General features: G+C 36.2%; 1 protein-coding gene and 1 long non-coding RNA gene across 6 annotated transcripts in view; one reads left to right on the top strand and one right to left on the bottom strand.

Moving 5' to 3' along the window:
* The window catches only part of Acyp2 (acylphosphatase 2), a 155,969-nt gene extending 148,100 nt beyond the window's left edge, over nucleotides 1-7,869 (top strand). For all 4 annotated transcript variants that reach the window (XR_006847108.2, XM_058573126.1, XM_046424034.2 and 1 more), the window contains one exon: nucleotides 7,717-7,869. Coding sequence is in view for 3 of the 4 variants with exons in the window: in XM_058573126.1 (XP_058429109.1) it covers nucleotides 7,717-7,831 (115 nt within the window). In the remaining variant the exon portion in view is untranslated. The remainder of the gene's footprint in view (nucleotides 1-7,716) is intronic.
* LOC131423473 (uncharacterized) overlaps nucleotides 1-15,281 on the bottom strand; it is a 146,004-nt gene that overhangs the window by 47,573 nt on the left and 83,150 nt on the right. The gene's annotated exons all lie outside the window — the stretch shown is intronic.

Here is a 15,281-nt window from a genome sequence, read left to right as displayed (position 1 = left end):
CCAGGGCTCTCACATGCTAGGCAAGTGCTCTTCCCCTGATGGAAGTAAAAGACTCTGGTCCTGCCTTCCTAGAATTTGCATCCTAATGTGGGGGAGGTGCATAATGAACACAGAAGCAATTGCATAAACAGCAATTTACAGAATGTGATAATGGCCATGATGCTACAACAATGTGGAGGTGGGGCCTTTTAACATAGAGGCAGTCAAGAAGGGGCCCTGGGAGGGCAGTAACCTAAGTGCATTATAGAAGGCCACAGCTGGCCTCTCTGCTGCCTGCTAAGATCATACATGTGTGGCACTTTACTGTATTTGATGGCTAAATATGTCCCATCTGCCCCAAAGAATTAGAATTTGTAGAAACCCTGAGGAGACCAATAGTTAGTGACTGCTTAAATAGGTACAAAAAAAAAAAGCATAGTTAATTTATTAAATAAATTGATTTCTCCTTAGGCATTTAACATTAATCAGCAAGCACTGTTTTTTTTTTAAATTTGTAATGCAAAGATAGCCCAAAGGATACTTAAAAGTAAAATGTGCAAGATTATTGTCCTTGCCCATTCCATACAAAATTCTTTTTACAACTGTGTATAATCCTCATTAGACCTATAAGAAATGCATCCATAATGAAATACTTTCTTATATTGTTACTTTATAATTGTTAAAAGACAACATGATTTGGGTAAAGTAATAAAATAGACTTTGCAAAATTTAGTTTCATTTTTAAAATGTCTATGTAAGACCTTTAAGATCTATTTCAGTAAAGGGAGAGATACATGGCTATCAAGTAACACGACTTCTGTCAACAGACTTTTCTAATTTAAATTTTTATTCTTTGGCTTTTACTAGCTAAACCTTCTTTAAAAAAAAAAGAGTTGATCAGTGGATTATGTGTCTTAAATAGAAATACCTGCAAGATATATGATCACAAACAGATTCAGATTAATAGCAGAAATGTGAGACTTCAGCCTCTTTTAAGCACCTATAATTAATCCATCCATCCAACCATCCATTCAATATTTATCAGCTCTACTAAACTAATAGGTCAAATATGCAGGAGCCAGAGCAGCACATCATGCTTGTGCTTGCCTTATGGCTGGGGTGAGCCCTCTCCATGTTCCTTCTCTCTACGGAGTTATTGTAGCAATTCCCTGCCATACAGGTAAGTTGGAAAACATGGCTAAACAGCCTAGTAACCTAAAGGAGCAATTTGAAATTATTCAGTTGATGTGATAAAAGTGACTAACAGAATTAATTCAGGAAAAATACATGGGAATGGTTCCTAGGTGAACTATAAGAACCCCCAAGAAAACTATTGTACTACTGATGAAGTTCAGTGAGACAATTGATTATAACAATATAATTACATTACTTGTATAGTAGTTTAAAAGCATAATGACTAAGAAAAGTCTTGTTCAAAATAGCAAGAAAAAGAGAACATAACTGAGTGAAATTTTGTCAAGAAATGTATAGGACCTGAATTAAGAAAGACCACAAAATTTTAGAAATGAACTTAATGATGTGAAAAAAATAGAGAAAATTTTTGTTGTTGATGACAAGATTAAATGTTATTAGTATGTCAGTTCTCTCTGAATTACTTTTAGATTTAAAAGAGGACGTGAAGGAATTGGATAAAATTGTGCTAAGATTTAGTAGACTATATGAGATAAACAGGACTTTTAAAAACTGAAGAATAATGAGGTAGAAATGTAGGAACTGATGGAAATTTAAGATATATTTTAAAGCCCTAATAATTAAATAGCTTTGTACTGGCTCAAAGATCAACCAAAGATCAATGGAGCCAAGTAGAATGTCTAGAAAAAGGTCAAGACATATACACAAATTTAGAATATGAGAAGAGCTGCATTTGAAATCTGTAGGAAAACATAAGTTATTAAGTGAAGATGCTAGGTAAAACATCTCACCATTCAGAATTAAGGCATCTTTTTTATACAAAGCAATCACATAATTCCAGATGGACTAAAGATATAATGATAAAATCAAGATGTAATATTTTGAACATGTGCATTTACCTCTGCTTCCCTGAAAACTCTACTTACCAATAAAAAATATTTTTAAGAGGCTTGAACAGTTAACAAGGACAAAGAATGGGAGAGAAAGCTACAGCAACAAAACTCTGGGAACTAGAAAGCAGTTGAGCAGGAGGTAGTGCAGACCAGAGTTGTAAGCCTGTAGTGAGGAAAGCTAAGAAATAGCCCAGGTAACATAGTGGAAACCCTCTAAGGCTCAGGCCACTGGGCACAAAGTTGGGGCTGATTCCAAATCTATTTAATAGCAGCAAAGCAACCCAGGCAGAAGTCAGAGTTTCATTCTCCAGAGTGGTTTTTATGGGCATATCTGAGAAAGATATTCTGCTGAAAATAGGAATTCAGTGAAAAGGAGTCACTGAATATTGAGATATTATATTAGCCAGCTTTCTGGCATTGTAATGAAATATCTGAGTTAATCAATTTATAAAGAGAATTTATAAACTTCATGGTTTTGGATGTTTTACTCTTTGATTCGCCCAGTTATTTTGGGCCTGTTGGGAGGCACCACATCATGGTAGGAGTATGTGTTAGATCATTCACTTCATGATTAAGAAGCAAGAGAGGAAGAGACAGGAGTCTCACAATACCTTCAAGGGCACACTCTAAATGACCTAACGACATCACAATAGGCCCCGCCTCCTAAAAGTTCTACTTCCTCCCATAGTGCCACCCCGGGGCCAAGCTTTAAATGCATAGACCTTTGGGGACAATTAAGATCCAAACTATAGCAGGCCTTAACATTCCCAGATTCCCAGAAAATACATTGCCAGATTTTTATCTTCAGGCAGGAAATCTGATGTGAATTCCCTGAAGAATCTGACCAGTCAAAGAAAAAATGTTAAGATACCAAACTCAGAGGCTTCCCAGTGAAATGGGTTATTCAGCTCACCCTTGTAAGCCTAGAACCACAACTCAGAAGAAAGCCAAGATAAAGGTCCATTGCAGATTGAGGGTGGGAGAGTCTCATATTCCATCATTCAGTCCAGGAAACATCTAACTGAATTGTTAAATCTACTCTCAGAGGGATTGTCCCTATTGAGAAACCTTTGGCCCAGGCATTGGCCCCTGGCTCCCCTGGTTTTGACCAGCCTTGCAGAACTGAGGTCTAAGGAGACACAAGTCTAACATAAAAGGGCTCTCATTGCTCTTTAGTGTTGCTTTCCTTTCAGTTAACATTTGTTTACTCCCATAGCAATTATTACATCTTTTTCACTTATTTAATCCCTGAACTCTACCTCCACCTCCCTTATTCTCAGTAAATTACCTTGCCCCCTACATTACTGAGAAAATGAATGCTATCTCATATGGATGTTTGTTCATATACAAATTGCCCTTCAATTTTTTCTTGCCCATTGTCTTCTCTTCTAGATAGAGGAGATTTTTCCTCTTTGTTGTCTAAATATAATGAGTGTAACTATCTCTCTCTCTCTTTTTTTTTAGAGAGAGAGAGAGAGAGAGATAGAGAATTTTAATATTTAGTTTTTAGTTCTCGGCGGACACAACATCTTTGTTTGTACGTGGTGCTGAGGATCAAACCCGGGCCGCATGCATGCCAGGCGATCACACTACCGCTTGAGCCACATCCCCAGCCCGTGTAACTATCTCTTGATCCTGTTTCATCCAACTTGTCCTGGACCTTGTCCCACCAATTGTCACTCCCTTGTCTTGCATGCTTAATTCATTCCCTTTGCCCACATATGAGAGTATGTGTAGTGAATACCATGGGCCACTCAGATTCCCCTTCAGGACTGAAAGACTCATTCACCCAGATGCCCTCAGCCATCAGCCCTCTCCAGGAATTGCTGCAACAGAAGACAGTCACCTTACTGGAGGTCACACCTCCTTCTCTGGGCAGCACTTCTCTAATGAGGGGTTCATTTAGGAGATAAAGATCCAGCCCTTGTACCTTTATTTGGGACAATTCTAAAGGGTCTTCCCAGCTTCAGAGCTTCTCACAAATTGACCAAGGTCTTCATTGAGACTGTATCACTGCCTGGTGACTCCCTCAGCCCAATCCTGTCTCCTTTCCTTACCTCTTACAAATTGTTAAACTCTACAGCCTTCCCTAATTATCTTCCTCTATGCTAATCTCTATCTCAGAGTCTGCATCCCAGGGTCCTTTCCAGTGTGTCTGTGTAATAGGGGCATTTAATAATTTGTTAGGTGGTACCAAGCTGTGCTTTAAAAAACTGCACAAATTTGTATTTCCATCAACAATGAGAAGTGCCTCTTTTCCCATACCCTGGCTCTGGTAGATACCATCGTACTTTTAAATCTTTACCATTTCAACAGATAGTGTCTCATTTTTGCCTTATATGTATTTTTTAAATTGAGAAAGAGTGAAAATATTTTCAAATATATATTGGCTATTTATATTTCTTTCCCTCTCATCTGCCAATGTTCTTTGCCCATTTTATATTGTATGACCATCTTGTAAATTGATTTGTATGTGTGTGTATATCAATCTTTAATTATTCTTTGTATAATAAGAAAATTGTAATACGTTTTCCAGTTTGCTGCTGATTTTGGCTTTGTGGGTTTCTTTTGGTCATTCAATAATTCTGTTTGTCATTAGTTAATGGTATCGATATTTTCCCTATGCCTCTTTGTTTCTGTCATGCATAAATTGGCATTCCTTGTTCTAGGGCTTGCAAAATTCACTAATATTTTCTTCAGAACTTAGTTCAAATTCCATTGCTATCACAAAGATGTATTTTAATGCCTTTGACTAATGCCAAACCCTCTAATTCTTCTCTTCCTTTATATAAAGCACATTGCACAACATATTCTGCCTTACATTCTAGTTATTTTTATTTTCCAAACTCATATATTAGACTGAAACTTATTGAGGGAAGGAATTCCACTTTAAATATTCATGTATGCCCTTCAGTACCTGGAATAGCCCTTGCATAAAGTGATACATAAATGTTGAGTGAATTGATTAACCGGTATGGATTGTTTATGTGGTTCTGTTTCCCAATCAGTTCTCATTAATAAGACATACATTTGTGGGATTTTTTTCCCAACTAGTTATTTTCTTTTGCTAGATAAACTTAGATCCTCCATCTCCAGACCTGAGCCATTCTTGTCAAGGGCTGACTGTAAGAGCAGCACATGAAGAGTGAGGTCTCAGGGAATGAGACAGGTAACCAGAATATTCCCAGATGAGTAGGCAAGTCCAGGAAGTTGGTCCCTAGTAGCAGGGGTGGTAAGTGTGGAGCCATGATACGAAGTGGCCATCCTCCCCACAGTGTAAATGGAGCTAAACCTCCCAGTGCCACAACTATTCTGTTCCTATGTGTAACACAGATTCCTCCTTGGCCATACAGTTAGCCAGTGAAGAAGTTCTTGGTGTTGAGGACCAGATACAGGTAGATAGTTAAGTCTCTCATTAACAGTACACTGAGTTACCAGCTCAGATGAATTAGTCATTGAAGTTCCCACTAGTCCTAGTCTTGGATTTGCTGGCTCCAATTCCTCTCCTCTCATTCTCTCTTGAGCCTATTTAAATATGGCTTTCATTCCACCAAAACTGCTTTTATCAAGGTCACCAGTGAGCTCCACTTTGCTAAATGTAATGGTTGATTCTGAGTTCTCATCTCACTTATCTGCCAGCAGCATTGGCCTGATTGATTTCTTTTTGCTCCCTGGGGGCTCCATTTGGCTCCCAGGATACTGCACTCCCTCAGTTCTTCTCAGACCTCGCTAAATGATGTTCCTCCTCCTGTGCTGGTTTTTCCTCAGTTTCTTGCCTTCTTAACATTAGAGGACCCAAAGTGTGGTCATGGGACCTCTTCTCTTTTCTATCTGTATTCATTTTCTTGATGATCCTAGTCATTCTCTTGGTTTCTAATACAAATCTCTTTGCTGACAAATTCTAAATGTCCTCTAACCGGATTCACAGATCCAACTGCCGACTCAATATTTCATTTGGATTTTAATAGACATCTCAAGTTTAATATCCCAAAACTGAATTTCTGATCTTCTCCCAGAGTCTGCTCCTCTCACAGTCTCTCCACTTCAGTAAATGACAACTCTATCCAACTAGTTACTCAAACCAAAAACTCTAGTGTCATCCTTCCCGCCTCTCCCTTTCCCACACCCACATCCAATCTGTCAGCAAATCTACTCACTATACCTTCAAAGTTCATTCAGAATCTGACCACTTCTTTCCACCACTGCTCACCCTAAGCGATTATTTCTTATGTTCTTTCTTTCCTCCTCTTTCACCTGAGCGATAGATTGTGACTTTTGTGGGATAGAAGAAATAACACACATAAAGCACTTAACATAGTGCTGAGCAAACAGTTAGTGCTCATTAAATGTTAGCTCTCCTTATTATTTCTGCCTTTTGTTTTCTGCAAGCTTTCAAGATTTGACTAGTAAAATTGAAGCCATAAGCTCTTTTTCATAACAACTGAATGTTATTGTTCAACAAATGAAATTTCCATTTTCAAGTTTTCGACTAAATGAGTTAAAGAATGAAATGTGTTACTGTGTTGATGGTTTCCAAAGAGAAGAAAAGTCAAAATTAACTTCACTCTAGAACAGTCACAAATAAGAGCCAAAAAAGGATTGAAGAAGCACGACAATTTTTATCATTCGAATTCTTCTCTAGCCTGATTAAGAGTAATTTTCAACAGATCAGAAAGCTTTGGCTCAGAATATATTTCTAATCCAAGGTCATAAGAGATTATTGCATAGAAGGATACAGCACTGGCTTCACAGTCTGAAATAATTTGGGGGATAGGAGGAAACTCACAGGATATTTCTACAACAGCAGCTGGCCTAATAGCCATCACTTTGATAAAACAAACAGCCTCATATTATTAACCCAAAGTACCCACTAAATCTATCATCCCAAGTCATTATTAATAGGTAAAAGGATTCTGGAAAATCCACAACAGTATTGCCTGAGGTGTTAGCAATATATGATAAGTATGAATTATGTATAAAACATCTCAGGTGAGTACTCAAACACATAAATTAAACACATGGATACACTAATAAATTAGGATTAATCCATTGCTCTGAAAAAGCAAAAAATGTTTTCAGAAGATTTAGCTTGTTCTTTAATGCAGTCACTTTACTAAGATACACAGGAAATACAGTATTTGAATAGGTAAGAAAAATAATCTAATTTAATTTTAATGATTTTGGAAAATCATATTTATTATTTATTTGTTCAGTAATTGTCTCAACATACATACACATACATATGCATACATATATATACACACATACACATACAGAGACACACACATACGTACACGTACATGTATATATACATATAATGCTAGGTAATGGTGAATTGCTTTATTACTTAACCTCTTTGTAAAAATATTTTGATCTTTTTGTGTATAAGAGCTAGATAATAGTGACTTTAGAGTGTTTTAAGAGAGGGAAAATAATTTTAATATGAAATAATCAGGAATTAATCTTGATAATACATTATTAGCTTTTCTTCATCTATGTTTAATTATATATTATGCTCTGTGGTATTCTTAGAATAATATACAAAATGTAAACAAATTTATATATTACATTATATGCAAAAGTTACTTAGTAAGTGTGAACTCCCATTAATACCTAATGTGGGATCATTTTAATTGATCCACATATATTTTATATGCTAATTACTCTTGTTTTTGTTTTTGTTTTTTTGTAGGAAGTCCTGGCTGAGCAAAATTGGGAGTCCTAGTTCTCGCATTGACCGCACGGAATTTTCTAATGAGAAAGCCATCTCTAAACTTGAATACTCTAATTTTAGTATTCGCTACTAATGGAAGAGAAATAAAATTGTAATGCTTACTTTGCACAAGATACCATATATTCTTAAGTCCATATTCCAGAACAATAGTACCAGAGTCAGATATAAAAACAGGAACTTTCTGTTCTGAAAGCTGTAGAACTGTAGGTAACTAAAAATGTCTGAGACTGAAATAATTTTGCTCAAGTATGTTTTTAGCAAGCAAAAATATAATATTCTAGTTATAAAATACTTAATATGAACACTCAATTCAAGCTTGTCTCATGGAATTTTTAAAATAATTTTAGATGGTTAACTCTTAAATCTAGCTAAATAACATGTATGCTAATGTTCACTGAAATTAAAAATTCCATGAGACAAGCTTGAATTGAGTGTCTGAGAAAATTCCAATGCCTTCTAAATATAATTTATTAAAGCTGAGCAATCTGTTATTGGAGCCTTTAAAAGAACCACTGGTTAAAATAAATGTATGATCTTATAAGATCATATCAATAAAGAATTAATTTTTAAAATTTGATTAAACATAAACATGTTTCAGTTCTTAAGTGGGAACTACTTATTGTCTTCTTTGAACTACATTTTTCTGTATCCTGAAGAATCAGCCTTGGTGATGGCACCAGTAAGAGCTCACAATTACAGCATAGTAAGTAGCAAGATTCTTATCTACTACCCTCAATGGTTATCCTAGTAATCAGAAAACGAACTAAAATCTGAACAAATCATACAATATTATCCCCTAAACTTGGGCTATCATTTGGGGGAGTCTTCAAATGTAAGTGATTATTAACAACAGAGTATTTTAACAGGGAAGTTTATTTCTGTATCATAGAATTATAATATTGAAGAAGAAAGACCTATCATGGAAAACACTAAGGAAAATTCAAATGTTGTAGGTATGTAGTAGTGCATATCTTCAATGATTTCCAATTTTTTTTTAATAACAATGGAATCTTTCATGAAAATAAAAATTGGTGTGGAATTTAATATATAAAAGAAGAAATAGCATAACTGGTGTAATTGAAATGGGGATGAGGGAGCAAACCCTTGGGCCCTGCACATTGATCTCCCCCTCCTTCTCTCTTTTCTATTTCCCTTGGGAGTGCAGGTTGTAAATTATCATTTTATCTATGAAACAAATGTCCACTACTATACTCTATGTCATGGAGAAAAAAATTCAGGCCTCTCCCCTCTACCTGCTGCAAGGTAAGAATTAAGAGGTGAACAGTGGGCTGGATTTGTTCACTGCAAAAGTTAACTCCATGGAAAATAATAAAACAGACACCAAATACATATAAGACAATACAACATAGGGAATGGCATTCCAAATATACTTAAAGGGACAGAGAACATTGCTGTTGTTTAGTATATGTGTTGAACATAATGCAGGAGACTCTATTACGATATTTATCTGAATTTTGCTCTCCTTCTACTTGCTCACTCCAGGTTCCAGGAAGGTGAACAAGTCTTTGTGTTCCCTTACTTCAGAGGTTTTGGTGTCAAATGCTCCTGAAGACATTTTTTCTTCCAAGGTTTTATTTCAAAGAGTGACTTTTGTTGTGTGTTGAGAAGAAAGATAAACATTGGGCCTCTAAGCAAGTAAAAGAGGAGCAGAAATGATGAGAGCCAAGGGCACAAGGAAATTGTTCAGGACTTTAGAAAAAGAGCAAAGGCTGTACCTTTTCCAAGCCTTGGAGAACTGCACCTTTCTTTCTTGTAACACCTCTAGGGGTGGCTAAGCTGAGAAGGGAGCAGCTGTGGCACCCAGAGAAGCAGGATCCCAGGCTTAGGGGCTCTCAGTCCTAGCAAGGTTCTGTCCCCCAAAGTGCTGGAAAGCATTCTACAAACACCACAGTGGCTACAAGGGACCACAGTAATAGTCCCTTGGATAGTAGCTGGCATATAGTGGATATCAGATAGGTCCTTCCCAAATGTTTTCTCTGTATAAGACCCTCTGTGTGGTCTTTCTGAGAGGGTCCAATGCACCAGAGAGAACTAAGATTTCACTTCCCAACTCCAAGTCAGAGGGGCTTTGAAGGCTCGATTTGATTTTGGGAAAATGAAACAGACATTTTTTTCACACTCAAGTTTGGATACAGTCTTATTGTCTACATATAAAAAGGCTAAGTGATTTTTTAAAAGAAATATGATCTCAGAATTAACACTGATATATTCACTTTCTATTGTCCTGATGGCCTTTTGTAATTTCCTTCTCAACTTTCTTTATAGAAAAAATCATGCTTTGCTGGAACACTCTTCTAACTACACAAAATGAATCACACTAACCAAGAGTATTGAATAATTAATAGATCATTCTATTGCTGGGTGGAAAATATTGTTTAAGATGATTGAAAAAATAGGTGTTGTGAAAGGTAGAAAGCAAGAGAAATAAATACAAAGCAATATAAAAATGTGTTAGGCCAGATGCGGTGGCGCACACCTGTAATCTCAGCTGAGGCAGGAGGATCTTGAGTTGAAAATCAGCTTCAGCAACTGTGAGGCACTAAGCAACTCTGTGAGACCCTGTCTCTAAATTTAAAAAAAAATGTGTTAGGTAGACCAGATAACATAACTTAATAGTAAACTTGATATTTCAAATTTCATATTGAATTTACATAAGAAATTTTTGATTTACATATTATATTATATATAATAAAATGTCTTGATAGGCTTATTTTTGTCAGAATTATTTTTAAAAACCAAGAAAAAATTAAGCAAAAGATTGATACCAGCTGGGGATATAGCTCAGTTGGTAGAGTGCCTGCCTCACATGCACAATGCCTGGGTTCAATCCCCAGCACCACAAGGAGAGAGAAAAAAAAGATTGATACCCAATTCAGTAACTATCAATGAGGGGTCTCAACATTCCACATACCCGTACACATCACCCCTCAAGAAACGACCAGAATTCCAAGGGGCATGATTTGTAAATGCATATTATTTTTCAAATTTGTATAAATGTGCCTATCTTTTTTAAAAAGCTAGCTCAAGAAGTGAAGCTCAGTAGAATCTTCTTGGCTAGAGAGTATGTGCAAAAGACAGATTCTTACCCAGCTGGGCACACAGAAGGGACAGAGGTGTGGGAAAGATATGGGATTTTTCTTTTGGGAAGGGTATAGACTTCTAAGCCAGAGAAGAAGCAATCCAAGTTTCATCTGAGACTGGAAATCTCTAAGTACAGGGGAACACCCTATGACTAGGAGAATTCACAGTAGATCTTTGTGTTGCCAAAGGGCAGATAAAACCCAAAGAAGGGATGAATAGATGGCTGGTGAATATGGGCAACAATATCCATTTAGTTTAACTTTGCTGGAAGTGGTTCACCATTTTTAAGACTTAAAAAAAAAAAAGTTTTGAAATGGGATCTCACTATAGATGCTCAGATTGATCTCAAACTCCTGGACTCAAGTGAACCTCACCTCCCAATAGCTAGGACCACAGGTGTGTACCACTGCACCTGGCAATGATTAAATATTTTTTCAACTTTATCTAGTGAAGGAAATATGTATCTTTAAACTCATAGAAAAACAATTCACTTCTAAAAACTAGCTTGTTTTTGGAATATATAGGCCACAAATATATTTTATATACTGTAACCCTCTATAGTCTCTGTTAATGTAGATATCAAAGAACATTCTGTCTCTAGTTAAAAGGACTAATTATTCACATCTGTAACTAATTTCAGGAACTAAATGCAGGTGGCATGGTATGGAAGACTGCTTGAAGACTCTGGAGACCCACACTCTGGGTCAGCCAACCACTGATTAGCAATGTGCAAAATCAAGAAGTTAGACTAAGGAAGGAATTCTTACAAGGTTCCAGTGAGCCAAAGGACTTCAGGGGATGATGCCAGGAGAGTTAAGAAGGCCAAGGAGAGAGACAGGCAGTTTGATCTTGGCCCAGGTCTGTGATCTTCACTCCAATCATCTGTAAGACATCTTTTAAGAATTTTAGGGCTGGGAAATAGCTCAGTGGTAAAGCATTTGCCTAGAATGCATGAGGCCCAGGGTTCTATCCCAGCACTGAAAAAAGAAAAATTCTGCCTCAAAGAAACAAAATAAAAAATAACAACAGGGTTGGGGTTGTGGCTCAGTGCCCAGTACATGCAAGGCCGGGTTCAATCCTCAGCACCACATAAAAATAAATAAATAAAATATAGGTATTGTGTCCAACTACAACTGAAAAAAATAAATTAAAAAAAAATAACAACAAAGACACCAAGTTTAATATATGGGGTGTTCTTTTCTAAATTTCCATAAATGATGAACTCAAATATATCCTCCATTCTCATGATTACTTCTTTCAAGCCAGAATGGCAAGTATACTAACCTCAATTCATTTCCATCAAAAATATATAGTGAGAATTACTATTGGAAATAAGTTCTTATTCTTCATGGTGGCCTCCGTAAAGGTGCATGGTGGCTAACATATTTCTGAAACTGATGTTCTGTTGTCCTTTGTTTCTATTTTTGTCTTACCCAGGTAAAAAATATAAAGGAGAAAATGTAAATATATAATTAGTGATTTCATTAACATATACTTTATAAGCAATTTTGGAGATTTTAAACTAATGTTTAAAATCATGTGTAAGGTCTGGGGTTGTGGCTCAGTGGTAGAGCACTCACCTAGCACATGTGAAACCCTGGGTTCAATCCTTAGCACCACATAAAAATACATAAATAAATAAAGATATTGTGTCCAACTACAACTAAAAAATAAATATTTTTAAAAATTTTTAAAAATAGGGGCTGGGGATGTGGCTCAAGTGGTAGCGCGCTCACCTGGCATGTGTGAGGCACTGGGTTCCATCCTCAGCACCACATAAAAATAAATAAGTGAAATAAAGGTATTGTGTTCAACTACAACTAAAAAATAAATATATTTTTTAAAAATTTTTAAAATAAGATCATGTTTAAGAGATAATTTTCCTTTTCTTTTTTTCTTTATTTAAAAAATATTTTTAGTTGTTAATGGACCTTTATTTTATTTATGTATATGATTCATGGTTTTGTATAAAACTGAAGTCTAATAAAAAATTAATTTAGAATTAAAAAGACTAGTTAATGTATTTTTTTTAAGTTTAGGCTTTCAGTTAACACACTAATATAAGTGTGGACCAAATGTAGAGGAAATAAAATAGAAGAGCTAAATTAAACTGATAAAACTCCAGTGTTTATTTTACTATAATATCATAAGATATTCATATTTATTTTGAAATGCCAATTACAATGATCTTATTATCAGGTTTTTTCCTTTTAGATTATTGGGTTTTTCTAAAGCAAATGGGTTATTTTTTCCCTTACTAGAAAACATGACTTATGCTTTCTCCTCTCTTGGAAGTATAAATGTACATTCTTTGTTGAATGTCCAAGCTACTTCTTTCTTTTGGTACTAGGGATTGAACTAAACCACTGAGCCACATCCCCAGCCCTATTCTGTATTTTATTTAGAGACAGGGACTCACTGAGGTGTTTAGCATCTCATTTTGCTGAGGCTGGCTTTGAACTCGAGATCCTCCTGCCTTAGCACCCCCAACCCCAGCCGCTGGGATTACAGGCATCGGCCACCAAGCCCAGCCAAGATATTTCTTTATCCTCAAACTACATTTTTCTTTCCTTTTCCATTTGCTGCTGGGCAAGTAGCAGCTGATAAAATCCCCTAATATGGCTTCTCTCCCTCTTTCTCTCTCTCATTTTTTTTTTTTACAAATATTAGAAGACATATAGAGAAACAGAAGATGCAAGAGATTGTTTTGGAAATTGAGTTTCTATTTAAAAACAATTCTAAAAATCAAGAATCATAGTATTTGGCATTTACAAATGTCAAAGCAGAATTTCCACCAAATTTAGTGCAGATTAATCTGGATTAAGAACATGCTTGCAAGGCTCACCCAGGAAGTTGGCATGAAGTGAGCAGATACCGTGTACTATTATTTTTGAGATGTAGTACCTACACCAATCAGAAAAAAAAAAATGGAATGGGAATCTTTCTGCGCTCAGGAACAATTTTCTGAGGGAACAAAAGAAGAATCAACTTTTCTTTCTCTTCCCTGATCCCAGCTACCACTCTTTCTCCATTGACTAGGATAACTGCCAAGTCACCACACACAAGGAAGAGGACACAGGCAGTGGCCTAGTGGGTAGTCCCTGTACTTAAAGCTTGGGAGCAGAGGCAAGGAAAGAGCCTCAGTGGCAGAGCATAGTAGAAATTGTGTTGAGGGAGGCCAGCAGCAATAGCGAGACTATAAACACGAGCAAGGCAGTGATTGTTACAAAACAAGGTCAGCAGTCACATCCAAGTGACAGGAAATGACCTGCGGTCCAAGACAGGCACAATGAAGGTCTCCTTACCAGCTGGTGATCTTATGTTTATTTATGAGCAGGTAGCTTCATAATTGTTCACTTTACAATTATTTAAGCTCTACAAGAAAAGTTACATATTTTATATATATTTCATAATTTAAAAAAATGTAATGCTCCTAGAAATTTCATGACAAAACACTGGCTTAGGGTAGATCAGCCATTCTCAGGCTTTAGACTTGAGAGAAATATACTTGTCTGTTGGCAAATACCAGTATTTAAACAAACATTCCTTTTTTTAAACAAATGAATATACAGGAAACAAAAACAAGCCTTACAATTCACAGAAAGCACTGCAGCTCAAGGTAAAGCATGCATTATACTTTAGAACCAAGGAAGTACATACTTCTAAAAATTATTTTTTATAGGAAGAAAATAAAATTTCAGGAAACATCTGCTGATGTCCTCAATAACATACAATGAAAATTGACCTTTGTGGAAGGGAAGCAGGAGGCTTGGCAGAGAACCTGTGCAGATTAAACTACAGCATATAGATTAAGAAAAATTAGCTGAGAGGTAAAGATTACATCTGAAGAGCAGGAAAACACACACACACACAACACACATACACACACACACACTTAAAATATATTTAGTGCAAATTGATCTGAATTAAGAACATGCCTGCAATGCCTAACTAGAAAATTGGCATACTGTGTACTACTATTTTTGAAATGTGGTATCTATATGAACAAACTGTGGGAAACCCAAAAGGGAACAGAATTACAATCCGTTCTGGAATTAGTAACCAGAAAATTGCATTACTGACATAGAACTGTGGCTGCCAAACCCAGCTGTTTATCAGTATTACCTGAGGGATTTTTAAAAAAAATATTTTTAGTTGCCAATGGATTTTTCACTTTATTTGTTTATTGATATGTGGTGCTGAGGATCAAACCTAGGGCCTCACACATGCCAGACAAGTGCTGTATCGCTGAGCCACAACCCCAGTCCCCCAAGAGGGATGTTTTAAATAGACTCCTCATTAGACCCCACCCAAGACCTAATGAATCAGGATCTACCATGGTTTTTGTTTTTAAGCTACACATTCAAAAAATTTCCAGGAAGGTTTGACAATCAGGCAGGTGTAGGAAACACCAATGTAGA

This window comes from Marmota monax, unplaced genomic scaffold (genome assembly GCF_021218885.2).
Source record: "Marmota monax isolate L192 unplaced genomic scaffold, Marmota_monax_Labrador192_F-V1.1 WCK01_AAM20220418_F8-fsc00015, whole genome shotgun sequence".
Classification (NCBI taxonomy): Eukaryota; Metazoa; Chordata; class Mammalia; order Rodentia; family Sciuridae; genus Marmota; species Marmota monax.
The sequence above is the reverse complement of the archived record's forward strand: the minus strand, read 5'-3'. Positions and strand labels throughout refer to the sequence as shown.